The following is a 20999-nucleotide window of genomic DNA, read 5'->3' on the forward strand; positions in this document are numbered from 1 at the left end:
ATCTCAATGCAGAATTGAAGCATCAACACCTACCCACTAACCTGTAAATGCTGCAGTCATACAGTGTAGTAGAAGTTTATGGGTGTGAAGGAATGTCCAATTGTTCTGACACATTGACCTGAGAGGCCTGCTTGTTGGGAGGCTCTGGTGGTCTGGAGGTGCAGATAAGGTGGGCCTTAAAACAATTCACTCGATAATATTGACTGAGAAACGACAGTGAGTGAGAGTTACCCATATTGTTTGCCTCCTCCTAGGTTGCATGAGTCTTGAGGACTTCTGATGTGTTATAAAGCTGTGTTACATGCAGTGACGTTTAAGCTTTTGATATCTGACTGCATCCATACATACATTCTTTACCAAGATGGTCTTTGATATCAGATTTGTGTTGTAATAATATTCAAATAAGAATAACTGGGGCTCATCACGTTTATTCATGTGTTCATCAAAGTGAAGAGAAGTCCAACTTTTCCACATCATATAGTGTGTGGATCATTTGATACTTTACTATATGATAAACTTAACTATGACAGGATCATACATTTTGCAGAAAGAGTCACAACAAAGACTTGGAGTTTCCATAGATGAGGGCACCACTGGTGGAGAGAGAGGGCACAGGAGGGCAGCGAACGTGCCATCTTGGTTGCCCCTAGTTAGATAAAACATGATAAAGTTCCCTCAAGTATGCCCTCCTAGTAGACAAAATGTGGTGAAGTTCCCACCTGTCAAGCCTATTTTTAAACCTGTATGGAATTCCTTTTACAACCTATAGGCCAGAGATCTGTTTGTGGTTAGCATGCCCACCAGCTGGAAGATGCAATTTGCAAGGTGTTTTTCATCAATGTCGCACGCATCTAATTAAATTTCACATTACAATTTACCACCAGCCTTACGTTGGACTGCTGAACAGACATATAGTGTCAGTGGCAGTGTTTGTGTCTTTCGTTTCCCCCAACATAGCTGCCTGTAATCACTGGTTCACTTTTAAAAAATATCTAGTCAGATTATTGCACACCTGCTCCCAAAAATAAAATGGATGCTAATGTATCTCTGCTCTGCTGTAAGTATAACTCTGAGGTTGGCGATGATTACATTCACTGCCTCTGATCATGTGTGAAACTACAAAGCGACTGGTCTGGTTTTGTGGAGGAACTGTGAGTTAGGGAGGAATGTTTTGCTCTTTTGGATCAAGGTTGTTGCTCAGGAAAAAGTATTGGCACAATCTTATAAAGGAGGTTATTCCCAATGAATACATATGCATGCTTCACGCTTTAGTAGACACTTTTTTATTAAGTTTGGGACCTTTACTAAGAGCATATTTGATCTGCACTGTCAACTTCCATACTGAAAGGCTTTCTTAAACCAGTCAAGCCTTTCTCTACTGCAAAATCAGTTTGTTGTTTGTTTACACGCTTATTTATTTAATGTTGCTGTTCTCTGGGGTGGGGAGTAAAATGAGTATATGTGAAACATACAGGATGTTCCCTTTAAGGAAACAAAAACAAAAACATAAACATAAAAAGCCACAAAGCACCGCATTCCCTGGCGGTTCCTCTCATCTTTTGGCTACGCCCCTTCATCTGGTCGTATCTAGAAGGGAACCTTTTTTTTGCGACACTCTCGCGTGATTTGGACGCCTGTTTTCTTCATTGGGCAGGTTGTACAATTTACTTGTGTTTTATAACGAGCCAGCGCCGTGGGTGCAATCTATGTACATCTGAGGACATAAAGACTTTCTTTTGATTCGGGAAAAGTCATGTTTTGGGTTAAAATAATCACTCTCGCGAGATCTTTCGCGGGTCTGAGGCTCCTTTCTGACACTCTCCTCTGGTGATGGAACCACTGACCGTCCCCCTCGGTGTTTGGCGCGCCTGCGCCAATACTTGACACGCCCCTTCTTTCTGCAAGCCATGTGGCTGTCGTTGGTAAATAAAGATCTCAGTTAATTTTTATTCCAGTGTTTTTTGCATGCGCGCTGAAACAGTAGGAACAGCCAACATGTCGGCGGGCGTCGTGAACCTCCAGGCGCAGGTGGAGTCGGTGCTGGGGGCGCTGGTGAAAGCGGCCACGGTGGAGTTAACCAAGCTGTTCGAGAGCAGCTACGGAGCCTCGGCGCTGGATGTGAATGTGGGCCGCACTGAGAACAAGACTGAAAATGAAAGCTTGGAGGCACAGGACAATCTATCAACTGGGGACACAAAACGCAGCATTGGGGTCCAGGTGGAGGAAGACATTTATTCGCCGTTGGAGCTGTGCGGTACGTGTGTTTGGAGCTTTAAACGCTGTGACTTCCTGTTTATGTCCATGGCTCGGCTGCAGGAACATATGCATGAAGAGAGTGCAGGATAGTTGCATGATGAAATCGGCAGCTGTTGCATGCAGTCAGCACATCTTGATGCATAGGTGCATGTAGTCCTTGCGTTTTCCCCGTTTTGTAGTTCAGCTCCTGCAGAGAAAGTGCCCCCAGTAAAGGAATGTACGACTGTCTTAACCCCTCCCCCCTCTTCTCAACAGGTCCCCCAGTCCTCTCAGAGGATGTTTGTTTGAAGGACTGCAGGGCAGTGGAGGAGGAAGTGGGGGGGTGTTCCATTCCATCAGAAGTCCTCCTGGCTGAAGATAATGACCAAGTTGACCCCGAGTGGTCGCCTCTGAAGGAACAGGTCAGTGAGAATTTGCATGGGTGTAAATCAGCTGTGTAATGTGGCAGAACAGGCTTACTGAGACTGTGAGCAGCTTTGTGACTTAGATCGTCAGAGTCCCATCTGTTATTATAAGAGATGAGATAAGAAGTACTTTTATTGATTTCTCTTAGGGGAAATTCAATTTGATGCATAAGAATAAGGGGGGAAGTAGTAGTGCAAGGGGAAATGTACTAAAAACAAAACTGAATTAAAATAAATTAAGCATACTTCTGTGAGTATATACATGGGCACTGTTTAAAAATAGACATTCAACTAAATTATACATTTTGTTTTTGCTCCCATTTTTCATAAGCTGAAGTAAAAACATCTAAATCTAATCTTTTGGACAGTAAAGGTTTATTTCTCTCAAGTCTCTCAAAAGGCCTTTCTAAAAAATGTGATGTTTGATCTAGGGGAAAAAAGCGTGTATTAGGTGCTTAACTATAGCTATTTCATATAAGTCTGCAGATGCCACTTTTTTCTCAGGATGGCAAAAGTCATGACTCACTGTACTCTGCCTCTGATTGGCTTATGCTGGTATTCTTGCCCTAATCAAGCATTCCTCATGCCTAAACCTAACCAACACAATCAAGGAAGGCAATGAGGACTAGCCAATTGGCCCTTCTTCATGTCCCACCACCTTTGGGAGCCTCTGTCCAATGGAGATGGATGGATTCTCTCAACAGAGAAGAAGTGCTCACTAATATGGATGTTAACAAATGTGTTTAATTTATATTTTTGTTCAGTGTACATATCCAATCCAATCCAATCCAACTTTATTTGTAAAGCACTTTATAAGCAACCGCAGTGGACCAAAGTGCTGTACAGAAATAAAATACAAGAAGAGATTAAATGACATAAAACAACTATACAATTTAAAGCAATAGAAAAATAAAATTAAAACAAATATATATATATATATACATATACATACACACATACATATGCACATACATACAATACATTCAACATCTCACATGATGTTAAAAGCCAGGGAGAAGAGATGGGTTTTAAGATGTGATTTAAAAACAGGCAGCGAGGAGGCCTGTCTGATGTGGAGAGGCAGATCATTCCACAGTTTAGGAGCTGCTACAGCAAAGGCACGGTCACCTCTGAGCTTTCGCTTAGTTTTAGGTACACTCAGGAGCAGCTGATCAGCTGACCTGAGAGAGCGGAGGGGTGTATAAGGCTGCAGCAGTTCGGAGAGGTAGGGCGGGGCGCGACCATTTAGGGATTTAAAAGTAAATAAAAGAATTTTAAAATTGATCCTAAAATGGATGGGCAACCAGTGAAGTGAGGCTAAAATGGGGGAAATGTGCTCGTGCTTATGTGTGCCAGTTAAAAGACGTGCCGCAGCATTTTGCACCATCTGAAGACGAGCGACAGAGGACCCACTAACCCCCACATAAAGTGCATTACAGTAATCCAGCCTAGTGGTCACAAAGGCGTGGATTACTGTTTCAAAGTGCTGTTTTGAAAGAATCGGTTTAATTTTGGCAAGTTGCCTCAATTGGAAAAAGCTTGACTTAACAACTGACCTGATTTGAGTCGAGCTTGAGATCAGCATCTACTTTAACCCCAAGATTAGTGACAGTTGGCTTAATGAACTGGGCCAGGGAACCCAGATCTACAGGGGGAGCCCCAGAGGTGCCACCAAAAACCATCACCTCTGTCTTTTTCTCATTAAAATTTAAAAAGTTTAAAGCCATCCAGGCCTTTATGTCATCAAGACACCTGAGTAGCGGTTTGACAGAATAGGAGTCTTTCTTTTTGAGAGGGACATAAATCTGACTGTCATCTGCGTAACAGTGGAATGAGATACCATGATTTCTCAGTATGGAACCAAGTGGAAGCAAGTAGAGAGAGAAGAGAAGAGGCCCTAAAACTGAGCCCTGTGGGACCCCACATGAGAGATGAGCAGAGGAGGACACAGAGTCACCAAGGCTGACACAAAAAGTTCGATCAGCCAAGTATGACCTGAACCACTCCAGTGCTACACCCCTGATACCCACCCACTGTTCCAAACGAGAGATTAAAAGTTCATGGTCCACTGTGTCAAATGCAGCAGTTAAATCTAAAAGCACAAGAATAACACAGTCACCGGCATCAGTGGCTAAAAAGATATCATTAAAAACTCTTAAAAGAGCTGATTCGGTGCTGTGCAAGGTTTTAAAACCAGATTGGAAGACCTCAAGAATGTTGTGCTCATCCAGAAAAACCATTAATTGGCTGCAAACTATCTTCTCAAGGATTTTTGAGATAAAAGGCAATTTAGAGATTGGTCTGTAATTTGAGAGAACAGTAGTATCTTGGCCTGGTTTTTTAATCAAAGGTTGTACTACTGCATGTTTGAGATTTTTAGGGACCACACCTGAGGACAAACTACTATTGATAAGTGTCAGAACAGAGGACCCTATAGTGGGGAGAACCTCTTTAAAAAGTCGAGGAGGGACCACATCATTCGGAGAACCTGAGGGCTTCAACTGACCAACAGTCTTCTGTAACAACAACAGAGTTACAGGCTCAAACCTGTTAAAGACAGCAGAGCAGGACACAGAGACTGAAGTGTCAGACGCAGAGGGTGAGATTAAAGCCCTAGTGGAGGAAACCTTATCAATAAAAAAGTGAAGGAAATTTTCACACACAGCAGGGGAGGACTCAATACAGACAGTCTGTGGGGCATTAAGAACAGAGTCAATGGTCTTAAACAAGACACGAGGCTTATGACAGTTGGACAGAATAATATCAGAAAAATGTTTTCTTTTAGCAGCTTTCACAGTTGTTTGATAATGACGCCAGCAGTCCCTTAAAATTTGAAATGACACCTGCAGTTTGTCCCTTTTCCACTTCCGCTCAGCTCTACGGCACTCGCGTCTGACAGCACGGGTTGTGTCATTCAGCCAGGGTTCAGATTTAATCCTAGACTGCCTGGTTTTTAACGGAGCCACGATGTCTAAAATGGATTGGCAGGTGGATTGCAGCCATGAGCTGAGCTCCTCCGTATCTTTGTCCAAACACTCAGTGACACAGTTATGAGTCTGACTGAAAACGGCTGAGAACTGAACAGCAGTGGAAGGGTTAATAATGCGACAAGGTCGGGCAGCAGCGCGAGGTTTGACTGTTTTACAAGCAAGGGCAACCTCAAAAACTACAGGCATATGATCAGAAAATACTGCGTCACAAACTTCCAAATTAAAAACAGGCAAACCAAAAGATAAAACAAGATCAAGTGTGTGTCCGCGTTCTTGTGTGGGACCAGACACAGACTGCACAAGATTAAAAGAGTCAATGAGGCTTAAAAAGTCCTTTGCCATTGGCTTATCAGGACAACACACATGAACATTAAAATCTCCAACAATAAGGACACGATCATATTTAGGCATGATTTCTGCCAGGAAATCAGAGAACTCATTTAAAAAGTCCTTATTGTAATTGGGAGGCCGATAGACCACTGCACACAACACTGTGTGAGAGCGACAAAGTTCAAATAGGCTCAGTTCAAAGCTGGTGAACGAGGATGGTAACGATAGCTGCTTACATTTATAGTGACTCTTAAAAACAGTGGCAGTTCCTCCACCTCGGCCCGATGTCCGCGGGGAGTTAAAATAGCAGCAGTTCGGAGGTAAAAGTTCAGTGAAAGCGCTGGACTCACCAACACTCAGCCAGGTCTCAGTCACACAGAGAAAGTCCAATCCTCGGGACGTGAAGAAATCCTTAAGAACAAAAGTTTTATTCGCTAGCGATCTAGCGTTAACCAGGCCAATCCTGACAGGAACCGGCGGTTCCGCGGCGTCAGCTGTCCGGGGAGCCCGACTCAGAGGCCGCAGGTTACACAGATTCACTCCGCGCCGGCAGGGACGGGGAGAGCAGGGGCCGCGGGTCTGGAACACTTCATCCGGGCCGACAACGGGTACCAGCCAGGAGACGCGAGGCATCGCTCCAAACAGGGTCCAGGAAGCCGTAGAAAAACGCGCCATGCAGGCCTTCAGCCTCACCAGCTGACCGCTGCGTTTACCCCGGCGGCGGGGACGCTTACGCCGGAGAGGTGGAGCTAGGGCGCGGCAAAGGTGAGCTGGGATCCCCGATAGAAACGGGGGCAAAGTTTTATGTCCCGTATCATCTGACTTCACCAGATCTTGGGTAGAAAGTTGAAGATCCATCAGTGTTTGGCGATCGTACACCAGTAGAGAGTTGACATATTGGGTAACAAGAGACAAAAACAGCGCAAACACACACAATGCTGGCAGAGACAGACGGCAGGCCGTACACACAGGCGCCATCTTGATCTCCAGAGACATTTTTGATGACTTTACATCGCCAGTAAAGTACATAAGCATATAGACTCATACAAACTGTATATATTGCAGCATGTCAAACTTTGGCAGTGTTGATCTGATGTTGTTGTCACTGTAGAAATGCACATATTATGTTTCTTCTTTGTTCAGGTTGTGGCAGAGACTGTGGATATGTTGGAGTTGAGTGGGTTTGAAGTAGTGTCTCCAACTGATGGTGAACCTCAGACAGAAGTCATTTTGCATGGTAAGGAAAAGCACCATGATAGTGAGTTAAGATCAAAGGCTTAAGCACAATGACAAATTATTTGGAAGCATGAACGTGACATATATTATGCAAATCAGACTAAGATGGGTTTCTGTCTGTGGTGGATTTGAATGGCTGAGTGCATATATACAAGTAGTACTGCAGCCACAGGCAGTTTAGACTACAGTTTGGAAATTTTACATGAGGAGGTTGTACATGAGAATGGGATATGAGAATATGAAAGAAAATATTGGTTGACTGAAATTCTGCCTTCTCACTCTGACTAGTCAATGGGCAAAAAAAACTACACTTTACTAATCAGCTACAATACAGTGACCTGCAATCTGCCTGGTAGCTTAAATGGACTTACATCAAAATTAGACAGCATTGCAGAGGAAATGTAATTCCTGCAGTTAAACCACTTCTTTTTCACACAACTGTATTGTTTCCTTCAGGGCATGTGTGTCAAGAAATCTACATACAGCAGCAAAACACACACACACACACCACTGACGAGGATATCACAGAGCAAAACCGGCTTCCATATATCAACAAAGCTAGTGTTAGCTTTGCCAGTGCTGCAATCTAAACTTCTAAGCAACATTTGTCATACTAATAATAATAATTATCAGCAGCCAAAGGAGTGATACAGATCATCTGAAATCTCTTTCCAGAAATCATGACCCAGTTACTCAAGATAATCCACAGACCTTGTTTTGAGCAGTTTCATGTAGGAACTATTTCCTTTCTATGGTAGAATTTACCAGAACTACTTTCTTTCTGATATATATGCATGTTTAAAATATGTATTTTTGAACTTGGGGTGAACTGTCTCTGAAACAGCTGAAATAATGCCGTGCCTTGAAAATGCTCTCATGCTTTCAGAATAGCACCCGGCATATTCAGCTGGGGGAAAAAAATGCTTTAAGTAGAAGTAGAAGTAAGCCCAGAGGCTTCCCTTTTTCTAAATTGAACAGTTGGTTTCAAGAGCACTTTGCATGAGTTACCACTTAACAACTGGGAGCACCTGGTATATTTTTTCTTATGGGTGTGAGATGTTCATGTGCAATGCATCCTAGCACTGTCAGCATGGCTCCATGAGCAGAACTCTGTTTTCTCAGTCAGTGTAGCACACACTAAGGAGTTTACATTCACATAAAGAGTGGTGACCTTTCCCTTTAAAAGGTGCTGTCAGTAAAATATGGCTTTGCACTAACACCTAGTGGCAGCTGTGGGAAACTACAATATGGACAAACTTGTCTTCTTCCACAATCCCTGATGTTTACTGAAAGCATTCTGCACTGAGACTGAGACAGTGCTCCAGATTTCACATATTTCTATCACAGAGTAATTCAGGTGAGGTGAAGCCACACTGTGAGAGCTAACAATGAGCGGTGTAATACGTTTATATTACAGGTTTTGTCTATAAACACAAACAAACGAACAGATTGAGCCAGTGGTAAACCAGCAACTCCTGTTTTCTGCAAGTAAAATTGCTGATTTTTCCAATGGAGTTTGGTTGTTTTTGATAGAGCTAAATTTGGCCACACAAAATAATCCAAACTATCTCTTTAACAGATAGCAGAGGAATGTTGAAGCTGAATGAGAATATGATGGTGGGACTGTACAATAAAATTAAAAATGCTTCTAAATCTTTTTTTTTAGTCTCTGCAGGGACATGGACAGAGGCACTAAAACATGGATCTACACAGAGTTCTCCAACCAAACAGAAGCCTCTGGTGATCCGACCAGACACACGTGATGTCATGTCTGGGGAGAACGTTAAGTTCGTCTGCCCGCTCATCCTCAAGCCAGAGTCTCCAGCTCCCAAACCCGACAGTTCAGAGAAGCCTGTTCAAGCCGAGCCTCAGCCAGCCTGTGTCAGCACCGCCAAGGGAACCGCCTACAGTCCGTCTCCGTCCGATGGAGCCGTGACTCCTGCTCAGGTTGGAATTTGGGAACGGATCCACACGCCAAAGGAGACGAAGAACAATCTCCACATGAAGTTGAAACTGACATCTCCAGATCAAAAGCTGATGCGTCCCTGCGTGGTACAGCTGGTGAACGTGCTCACGGTGCGCGAGTCAGAGCTTCAGGATGATGCTGCTAAAGGCCACGACGCTAAGCACAAAAATGGTTGGCCTCTGCCCAAAGACCTCCGCCGTCACCAAGGCCTCCACACAGGTCACCGCCTCTGCTGCTTCACCCCCTGCGGAAACAACGTTTGGCAGCTTCGGAAGGTGGTCACCCGCACCCGTGACGGATACGCCTGCAGCACCTGCGGAAAGACGTTCAAGCGACGGAAGATTCTCCGGCGGCATGAGCGCTTTCACACCGGAGAAAAACCGTACTCGTGTTCAATGTGCTCAAAGACGTTTGCACTGAGGAAAAGCCTCCGCCGCCACATGAGGTTCCACACGGGGGAGAGGCCACACACCTGCACGCAGTGCAGCAAAAGCTTCCGCCTGCGAGACAATCTGAAAGCACACCTGAGATTTCACACTGGAGAGAAGCCCTTCAGCTGTACCACATGTGGCAAGATGTTCAGGATCATGAGGAATCTGGAGAAACACCAGTGTGAAAACTCTGTTCCTTCATTTGTTCCTTCATTCAGGACAATTGCTGGCTTTTAGCTGTGGAAAAAGTGGCTAGCTGTGGTGGTTGAGACATTTTCTACCTCAGACTGAAAACACTGGATTGCTTTTCTAGAAAACTGTAAGTTGTGATAAAATGCATTTAAGCTTTGTCATTCCAGAAAGGTTATATTTTACTGACAAATCAAAGGGGTTACAGTGGGATGGGGACATTTTGGTTTTGTAATGTTTTTCCTTGTTTCCTATTCCTCTCCATATTTTGTGGAACAATAGTGAGACTGGAACTGTGTTCAAGAGTTGTACAACTACTTATTAGCATTAGATCTTCTGAGAAACACATGAGTCTTGAAGGAATCCTTCATCAAGCTAGGTGGATGGGATTCCTACTACTACAGTGCTGAAGTGCAGTGCTTCATTGCTCTTTTGAAATTGTTGTCTTGAAAATAGGTTGGAACCATCAACATGTATGTATAAAGAGAGGGACAACATGACAGCTCCCCAAAAGAGAGGCCATCTCAAGCCAATCTCAGTCACACTCTGGTCATAAACGCTGCCCCCTCCACTTTAGTAGATAGGACGTGGGCCAAACTAAGACATCAACTCGAAAGCGCAGCTCTAACCAGACTCTGGCTCCAAATGACGTCACTTGTATCCAGGATATTTTGTCTTCATTTTTGTATTGAGGGAGGAAGAAGTGACACGTCAACCATCTGCATTTACAGTCAGTGGTTGGATCGTATCAGTAAAAAGTAATACTCTGATAGACACAGAGAGAAGATATGTGGTGATTGTTTGAGGAGACAAAATACATATCCTCACCTGCCAACCTTTCCTGCATTAAAGTTATATATAAAGTACTTAAACTGATGTTTGTTTTTGATCTCTATATTCTTTTTATATTATGCTTTTTTACTTTATACCAAGATTGTTTTGGTTTTGTATTCCTGTTGTGATTACTAAATGTATATACACTTCTATCTGTGCTGACTTTTCAAATCTGGTTTTAATGTTAAAATACTGAAATAATCGTACTGTAATAAGCATACATATGGACAAACAAATGTGATCTCATGTTCTTTTTTAAAAATGTTTTGAGAAAAAAAGATTTTATATACCTTAATACAGATTCTCTACATTGACAAATGTCTGTATTCATCTTTCTAAACTTCTGATGCTTGATAACATTTTTCTTTTGTATTAATAAAAAAGACATTGTGACACATGATTTGATTTATGTTGTTGCAGTAACCCTCAACACAATACATTTAAATATATATGGAGCAAGGGTATGACTTTTGAAAAAATCACCTGATATGAAAGAGTTATAAGTTGTTACTAATTAATAGTTAAAAATAATTTACTAACATTTTATATATCAGTTATAAGGCACGTTAAGACTTTTCTGTTTCTCAGAGTTGTTGCAGAATTTTGCCAGTCCTATTGTTTTTCTTTTCATTCCAGTTGGGAATTCATATATTTGCCACCAGGGTTCCCATGAGGCTTTGGGTGATGTAAACAGAAAGTGCAATGTTGCAATGCTGTTAGTCGGTTAGATCTGGTTAGAGATATATTAATTATACAGTACAGTTACAGTCAAATACAGCATATAACATGTACTTCTATGGTATATACAAATTCATGGCTACACCTGTGGCATTTTTTATGTTTTTTTTAACATTTAATATACATTTTGCTGAACCTACACCTGGGAAGGGAATGCCAAACTAGCCATTAGCAGCCACTAAAAAACGGGCTGCTAGATTTATGAAGTTCTCACGAGATGTGTGCATGTTGTTTCTTTGTTGTGCATGTAGCAAAAACTAATTATTTTAAAATGTGACAATTTTTTGTCATGATTCTATGAAAGCCCATTTCTGCCACTGAAATAAAAAACATAACATGTAAAAATGTCGAAATTATTAGATAGAAAGTCATAATTATGAGATTAAAAAGTCATAATTATAAGATAAAATCTCATTATTTTCATTATTTTATCTCATAATTTTGACTTTTTTTTATCATAATTTACTTTTCATCTCATAATTATGACTTTTATCCCATAATTATGACTTTTTATCTCATAATTATGACTTTTTATCCCATAATTATGACTTACCTTGGGGATATTTTTTTTTCTTTCAGTGACACGACCGTGTTTTCACTGTAACCATGGACACACGTCAGCAAAATAGCAAACTAAACTTGACAGTTTTAACGACCGAACATGTTTCTCAGAGGATTTATTAACGTTTAATCTCACTGTAGAGGAAACGACAAGAATACGTCCAGTAAGTGGCAGATTAATAGTTATGTAACCACGTTTATGATTTGGATGTCGTCACAGAGTTATTGCTCAAGAAAAGGTGGGGAGACTTTTGACGCAGACTTTGTCACTCAAATGTTAACAGTTTAAACCTCACTGCATCTTTAGTGGGGCGGAAATATTTTTACATCTCACCATGTAGATAATTAGACCTACCAATTAACATTTTGATATGACATCATGGAGTCAACACAGGTGTTATAACATCGATACCAATAAAGGCTCCATTCACAGACAGTCACGGTGCTGCCGTCGTGCATGTTGACTCACTGGAAAGTCCCTGCTACCCTAAATTGAACAGAACGTAATTAATATCACTGTTAACACCTGTGTTTGACCTACTATTTCATATCAGCATGGCTGCCGTGAAAAAGTCCCATTGGTTCCATTGCATGACATAATTTATAGTTTTAGTAGCTCCTCCTTTACAGCCACCGACACAGGTGTCATCAGTCAGTCTGGCTGATTGGACTGACTTACAGGAACTCCACAGGTGAAACCCATTACATATATGATGGCTCTGTGCCATTTTGTTGAGTCATATCAGTCTGCTTACACAGATAGCAGGGCTGGACTTGGGGCACTTTTATAGGCCAAAACCATTATTTATGTTAATGTTTAGCTGTATTTATGTCCTCTGTGGTGAAACTCAGTGACATCAACAAATTCTCTACCTACCTGCAATCAAAACCAGCTTCAGAGGAGGTCGAATCAGCCCACAAAATGTGTTTATTGTTGCTCACTCTGAATGAAAAAAATAGCTGTTTTGCCAATTATTTTTGTAATATATGATAATTACAATAATAACACAATAATAATTTTGATTATCCAGGGTTCATATGGGTGCTGGAAGTCCTTGAGAACACTTACAGTTTAATACTGCGGTCAAGCCAGCCGTCCATTGAGAAAGTCAGCGATGCAGATGCTACAGCGTGGGCCAACTTCCGGTTTTCAAAATAAAATGTGGGTTATTGAAAGCCAATAAAAAGAGACGTGTCAGTATGATCCTGCACTGGTTTTGAATCATGTCACATGACCTAGAGGCTATTGACAAAAATGATATTTTTCATTGAAAAATAATTTAAAAAATATATATCAGGAGTAATAAACTATAATAATAAAGTACTATGACCCTGCACTGATTTTGAACCATTAGGTCACATGACTTGGAAGCTATTGAGCTAAAATGCCATTTCAAAAATTTATGTGTATATATATATATATATATATATATATATATATATATATATATACACATAAATTTTTGAAATGGCATTTTATATATAAAATGCCATTATATATATATATATATATATATAAAAGAGGTTTAAACTCCAATAAAAAGAAGTGTTTCCAAAACAGCCAATGTAATAGGCAAAGTCCCTTACAGAGAACAAGAATGACACAACCTTCTCTGATTCTGGTGATGCAAATATGTCATGTGATACAATAAACACATACATACTTGTGTCTCATAAATCGGAGGTATATTTCACTCATCTATTATTACAATTTACTACTGAGTAATTTTTACATCTATAACAAAAAGCATGAATGGCTTGAAAAGTTTGGTGCTTTAATTAAAGGACGTGCATAGCCTCATTTACAACAGAGATTGGTTTTCAAATTAAAGACTATCCACTTGAGAATATTGTTAAAATTGTAAACTAAGTTGTATTCTAAATGTTGCAGAGGAGAAAGTGGTCTCCATGCTTGTGTCTATATTATTGAAACTGTAAAACAAGAAACACGAAGTTGAACAGACGGCGTCTTGCAGCACGTCAAATGCACCACTTCCGTTTCCGATCTTTCACAATAAGAGCCACAGATATAGGCTTAAAACTCAAACGCCATTTCTCTGAGTGTGCGCATGCGCGAGTTCGAGTGCCACGCCACGTGACGTCACATCGAATATTTGGCTCAACGGTCCTTGTGACGTCATCAAACGCTTTGTGACGTCACTCACCCAGAACATATAAATACTTCTTGAAACCAAGGGACAGGCTTTTTGATCCAAAGAAGTTGAGGCAACGCTATTTTCCTTGAATTTCAAAATATCATTCTGAAACCACTGTTTACCGATAGACACATTGATAATTAAACCTTACTGGACACAGTTAACAATTAACAGACAGTTCCAATACCGCTGATTTAAAAAACACAGCGAAGAGTAACACATTAAAAAACAATTAATATTAAGTTTCAAACAAAAAACGAAAATATGTCTGAAACAGACCAATCCCAATCCCAGATAGGCAACATCCTGCTCGTAATACCAGAGCATCTTCTGCCCATTGTGTACAAATATTTTGACAGAATCTCTGCAGCACAGTGGAGCTTGTTAGCTGCGGGGACATGCGATTCAGACACAGAGGCAACACTGGTTGATATGTTCACTGAAATGGTACAGACAATCTCTGCGCAAGTCCTGAGATATGTCCTTCCACTATGTCAGCAACACATGTTAAACCGTGCATCTGGTACAAGTGAAGTTTTAGCTCTCCCTGATCTGGAAGTCTCCATTGCCGAGAGTTTTGCTGATGCTCTTCAGGTCCCACAGGAAAAATGTGAGAGTGCAGAAAAACTGACAGAACTGATGAGGACTGAGATTTTAGAAAAGGTGATTTCACTTGTGTCTGTGGCCACCGGGGAATCATTTTTGCCAAGGGAGCCTGCTATTTTTGTCTCTAGCGCCATGTTCAATTTAAAGTCTCTTCAAGACATGGTGGGTCATGCTACCACATGTCTGAAGACATATTTAGGTAAAATGACCTCTGGCTGCCTGGGAATGTGCTGGCAGCTAGAAACCACAAGATTTTCCCCATACGGGTGCCCAGAATCTGTAGAACAGGACACAGAAAGATGTAAACCATCTCAGAGTGTAAAATCTAAGAACTCTCAATCTGAGAGAAATACCCCAGGAATGGAAGGAAGACAGGGACCTGAATCATGTGACAGCATAAAATCTAAACTCTCTGTCACCTCAGTAACTGAAGCTGTGAGTGACATCCTCACCAAATGGTCCAGCAATACAGTGGACATCAAAGCAGAGACTGGCAAAGCTTTGGTGTCTCCCAGCCCCTCTCCAGATACTCATGATGTAGCAGTTGAAATTGTCAGTGATATAATTGATGCCCTTCATTATCCCGACTTTGGAGATGTAGCTGAATGCAGTACGAGTACCTCACCGAGCCTTCATTTTAATGCACGGAAAGTACTTAACAAGGTGAAAGACTTTTTTGCCACAGATGCCGCACCTAAAGAAGACACCACCAACATCAAGTTTTCCAAGTTTGTCCAAAAACAGTTTGAAAAAACAGTGGCAGAGTTGAAGAGCTCAATTATGACAGACAACTCCAATTTCCTTGTGAGCCTCAAACAGAGTTCAGAAGAAAACCCTTTACCAGAATCCCCAAGGCCCACATCTGCTTACAGTCAGACCAGCAACAGATTTGAGACCATTAAAAGCGAGGTAGAAACCATATTCAAAGAATTAAACCTGACAAATAAACATTCAACACATTACTCAAATATACCAAATTGCATCATGGCCAGTGACAAGATATGGAACTTTGCAAAGGAACTGACTGATAAATTGTATGATCATATGATACGTAGCAGGACATTTCACCGTCCCTCAGTCCCAGCTGGTAAAAGTCTCTCAGACTCTGTCATCTCTCAGCTCAGGTTGAGGGAGCATGCCACTCTACACCACTTTTCTCCTGAAGTTCTGTACGCCATGACAGAGGATGCAGTTGTAAAGCTCCTGCAACGGGTGTTTCTATGGATGGTAAACGACCCTTCATATGAAAAAAGTCACAGTGATGAAGTGTGCGGTGTGCTAACAGACATTGAAAACCTTATCGCAACAACCTTACAAGAAGAAAACACTGGGTCTGAGTCCCCTGAAGCCAGTGACAACCAGACAACAGCACGCTCTCTTTCGAGTTATCCATCACCTAATGATGCCACACTGATTACAATCAGTGATGATGAGAGTGATGGCTTGAATGTCAGGGTCCAGGTTGATAGTCTGCTGTTGATCAGACGCAAATGCAAGGAGGCTTCAGAAGTCAGATCTCCTGAGGTAACCACTGAGGTTAGACTGGCCCCTTCCCCCTCTCCCCAAGTGCCTCACCACAGTGAGGTGTCAAGCACTGAAAAGTCAGGTAAGACACATTTATCCGTGTCATTTTATATCCCAACTCCTGCAACAGATGACACAGTCAAGCCCAAATCCCTGACGGACAATATCATCCTCCCCCCAGAGGATTCTCGTGCCATAGTGAACAAATATTTTAACAGAATCTCTGTACCACAGTGGAGCTTGTTAGCTGCGGGGACATGCGATGCAGAAACAGAGGCAATACTGGCTGATATGTTGATTGAAATCATACAGACACACTCTGCAGGTGTCCTGAGAAATGCCCTACCAATGGTAGAAGCCTTGGAGAAGCTCAACATTCGACTAGGAGTCTCCTTCAGTGACAGCTTTGCTGATGCTCTTCATGTCCCACAGGAAAAATGTGAGAGTGCAGAAAAGCTGACAGAAATGGTGGAGAGAGAGATTTCTCAGAAGGTGACCTCTCTTGTGTCTGTTGCCACCAAGACTTCTGTTTTGCCAGAAGAGCCTGCTGTGTTTGTTTCTAGCTCCATGTCCAGTTCAACAGCTCTTCATAGCATGGTGTTACAAGCTATCGCATGTCTAAACAAGTATTTAAGTAAACTGTGTTGTCATCCAAAAAGCACAGACTTTGCAATAAAAATCTCCAAGCCAGAAGAACCAGAGCAGAGTGAATCATGTCAGAACATAAACTCCAAGATCTCTGTCATCTCAGTGACAAAAGCTGTGAGTGACATTCTTACCAAATGGTCCACTGATACACCAGACCTCAAAACAGAGGCTAACAATGATACTACTCCGGTCAGCACCGGCCTGGATGCTGAGTTTATAGCAAGTGAAATTGCCAATGATATAATTGATGACCTGCATTCTCCTGACTTAAAAAGTGTCGCTGGATGCAGTGACAACAGCACTTCAACGGGGCCTCAGTTTAATCTAGGAAAAACAGTGAGCAAGGTGAAGGACTTTTTTACTTCACAAGCCGGACATGAAGAAGACACCACCCATAGCAATCAAATATTTAAAAAACACAGCTTTTTTGAATTTCTCAAAAACCAGCATGAAAAAACATTGGGAGAGCTGAAGAGAGCATTTATGAAAGAAGACGCCGCCTACATTGTGAGTCTCGAACCGGCTTCAGAGAAGGATGGCTGTGCTGAAGCCATTTCGACAGGAGCTATTCCAAAATCCTCAAGGTCCAAATCTGCTTGCAGTCATACCAGGGAAAGAACGATGCATGTATTAAAGAAGTCTTCTGCAGTGGATTTTGAGACCATTAAAAATGACGTTGAAACGTTATTTAATAAATTAAACCTGACAGGGACACCTGCAACGCACATGCAAAAAAGGCTGCACAACATCATGTCCAGTGACGAGATCAGGAAGTTTTCAAAGGAACTGACTGATAAAATGTATGATAATTTGATGGATACAAAGACATATGAGCGTCCCATATTTCAAATAAGAAAATGTCTCTCAGACACTGTTATCTCTCAGCGCAGGAGGGGCACCACCACTCAGTTCCACCATTCTCCTGAAGTTCTGTATGTCATGACTGAGGACGCAATAAGAAAGTTCTTGCAACATGTGTTTCTCTGGATGGGGAACAAGCCATCACATAAGACACGTGAGCAAGTGTCTGGTGCAGTAACCGACATCCACCACCTAATCACAACCCTACAAGAAGAAATAAACATCAGCAGGCAGCAGTCCCTTGAGGCCAGCAACAGCCAGACAACAGCACACTCTCACTCAAGTCAATTACCAGCTAATCCAGCTAATCATGCTGCACTGAAAGAAGAACTAAAACCAGAGTCTCTTGAAGCCAGGGACAGACAGATGGCATCCCCTGTAGCAGAGAGGACAATGACCAGCATCATCTTGTCTTTGCTTTACAAGGTCTTCATTAAGGGCGCTAAGGAAATACCACGTCGTGCATGGCTTCACCATGACTTTGATTCCGTCGTCAATCGTCTGCGAGACAAGGTGCTGGATGAGATCGACGTCGATGAGGTTACAGCAGGAATAATCACTGAGAAGATGAAAAAAATCAACAAAGCCATGATGAAAGATCTTACCAAGGAGTTTGGCCCCCCAGGACGCCTCCTGAAGGTTGCAATGGCATCATCAAGATATTCATCTTTTGATGAAGCTGTTGTGAAATCTCTCAAAATCCATCTTAATGACCTCACCAATACACCCCCAAAGAGGTCCGCAGTTGGCAGGTTTTTCTCAGCAGTGGGAAAAGCCATCACCAAGCCTTTCAGGTGCTGCATCTTGGACAGCTCAACTGAATAACCATGCCCCCACCTATCACTGACCCCCACTTCCCACTTCTTTTAGCTATAGTTAGAGCTGGATTCTCAGCCTTAATCATTGCTGTATGGAGTCTTTATACTGTCCCTTTTCTCCGGGTGCTCCGGTTTTTGCCACATTTCAATATTTGAAATGAAAAAAAAAAACACAAACAAACAAACAAACACTGTGAGAGACGTCCAGAGCCACATGGCAGATCAGTGTTTTAACACTGTGGCCTCACAGCAATAGTTAGGGCTGGATTCTCAGCCTTAATCATTGCTGTATGGAGTCTCTATACTTTCCTTTTCTCCGGGTGCTCCGGTTTTCGCCACATTTCGATATTTGAAATGAAGAAAAAAAAACCCTAAACAAACAAACAAACAAACACTGTGAGAGACGTCCAGAGCCGGCTCAGTGTTTTAACACTGGCCTCACAGCAATAGTTAGGGCTGGATTCTCAGCCTTAATCATTGCTGTATGGAGTCTCTATAGTGTCCTTGTTACTTTGGTTTTTCTCCGGGTGCTCCGGTTTTTGCCACATTTCAATATTTGAAATGAAAAAAAAAAAAAAAACACAAACAAACAAACAAACAAACAAACAAACAAACACTGTGAGAGACGTCCAGAGCCACATGGCAGCTCAGTGTTTTAACACTGTGGCCTCACAGCAATAGTTAGGGCTGGATTCTCAGCCTTAATCATTGCTGTATGGAGTCTCTATAGTGTCCTTGTTACTTCGGTTTTTCTCCGGGTGCTCCGGTTTTTGCCACATTTCAATATTTGAAATGAAAAAAAAAAAAAAAACACAAACAAACAAACAAACAAACAAACAAACAAACAAACAAACAAACAAACAAACACTGTGAGAGACAAAATGAAATGAAAAAAAACAAAAACAAAAAAAACCAACCACCCAAACAAGGTTGCTGAAGTTTTCTGAGTTACAAGTTCACATTAAAACACCACAGCATTTACTTCTATCACATAGAGAACTGTATGGTGTGTTAATGCATAACAATAAAGTTTTTAGTCAGACAACAAGACAGAAAATAACTCTAAGTGTATCATTTAATAGTATGTCAGATTTCAAAGCCTTCATCATGAGACTCACACATGCTCAAACCGTTTCATGGGGAGCTCAGGTTATTTCTTGTAGGATTCTTGTTGTCGTTCTGTTTTATTGTGTAGGAGAATAGAGCTACATGTGTTGTACAGTACACAATGCGTTTCTTTTTTTTTTCCAAACATATTTTTATTAAACTTTTTTCCCAAAACCTTGCGTGGAAAGGGACAGTATAAAATAAAGCACTAGCAGTAGTGCAGAAATACAGGCATTCAAACCTGACAAATATACAGAAAATAAAATAGATAAATTGAAAAATAAAAAAATGAAATAAAATAAAATAAAAATGAAGGACAAGAGTTCAGGAAATCTGATCCTTTTCCCAGGCCAGATCTATAAGCCCTGCCCTCATCCTACAAGGTGCAGTGGTGCTCAGGTAGTCAAGAAACGGATCCCAGGTCTGGTAAAAAAGAAAAAAAATGATTCTAAGACCAGCATGACCTGTTCACTATACAAGAAATGTGTCTGCAAGGAGCATGCACACACTCTCTGCACATCCTGTGTAAAGTAGTGCAGACTAGAAGCTTGACTGTGGGCATAAAGAACTGTTCCATGTTCTGACTATCTGACTGATGTTCTCATTATGAATTTCTGTTTCACAAATGGGTGAATTTTCAAACATGTAAACCCCTTCACACACACCAAAAAACAAAAAACAAAAAAACAAACAAAAACAAACAAACAAAAAACTCTTTAACTCTGCCACTGCCGGTCCCAAGCCCGGATAACAAAAGAGGAGGGGAGAGTGAGACTTTATAGTGACTAACCACAAATATGTTATGAAAAAAGGAGATAAAAATAAGTAAATAAATATGTTTATGAGAGGAAAGGGGGGTCACCAACATCAATCAATATGGTTCATTCTGTGAGAGTCATGAATATGCACCCCAAATTAGAAAAGATTTTCAAGATACACTAACTCTAAAACTGAAAGTTTGACCTGATGGTGGCGCTGCAGGAAAGGTCACATCATCACCAAAACCAATAGGGTTCATATTCTTGTGGTCATTAATGTTGTCAGTAAATTTGAAAAGATTTGGATGGAAACTTTTCAAGATACATTAATTCTAATTTAAAAGTTTGGCCTGGTGGTGGCGCTAGAGGACAGGTCAGGGTTTCATTATCAAGGGGTTATTTATGTATTCAACAAATAAACAAAGTGCCTGACACAAAAACTTGGTCAACAATTTTCTGTAAATCATTTTCTGGAGGCAAATATCCTTGGGTAAAATGTGTTAATAGGATAATAGGAGGGTTAAAATGTTGAACAATTATAATCCAGAACTGCTGGACATGAGGACCCCTCCATAAACAATGAATA

General features: G+C 41.4%; 1 protein-coding gene across 1 annotated transcript; it reads left to right on the top strand.

Annotated features, from left to right (window-relative positions):
* Positions 1–1044: 1044 nt before the first annotated feature.
* Positions 1045–11031, top strand: LOC146318214 (uncharacterized). Its single transcript, XM_084731839.1, has 4 exons — positions 1045–2297; positions 2456–2657; positions 7124–7217; positions 8883–11031. Exons 1-4 carry the CDS (start codon positions 1966–1968, stop codon positions 9848–9850), a joined length of 1596 nt encoding a protein of 531 aa, XP_084587965.1. The 5' UTR covers positions 1045–1965; the 3' UTR covers positions 9851–11031.
* The last annotated feature ends 9968 nt before the right edge of the window (positions 11032–20999 follow it).

This window comes from Lutjanus erythropterus, chromosome 12 (genome assembly GCF_056507025.1).
Source record: "Lutjanus erythropterus isolate fLutEry1 chromosome 12, fLutEry1.hap2, whole genome shotgun sequence".
NCBI lineage: Eukaryota > Metazoa > Chordata > Actinopteri > Lutjaniformes > Lutjanidae > Lutjanus > Lutjanus erythropterus.

Bases quoted from the DNA above. Each gene is read 5' to 3' on its own strand.
- LOC146318214 (XM_084731839.1), top strand. From the start codon at position 1,966: ATGCGCGCTGAAACAGTAGGAACAGCCAACATGTCGGCGGGCGTCGTG. The intron at 2,658-7,123 runs GTCAGTGAGAAT...TTCTTTGTTCAG, and splicing joins GGTCGCCTCTGAAGGAACAG to GTTGTGGCAGAGACTGTGGA. The intron at 7,218-8,882 runs GTAAGGAAAAGC...CTTTTTTTTTAG, and splicing joins GACAGAAGTCATTTTGCATG to TCTCTGCAGGGACATGGACA.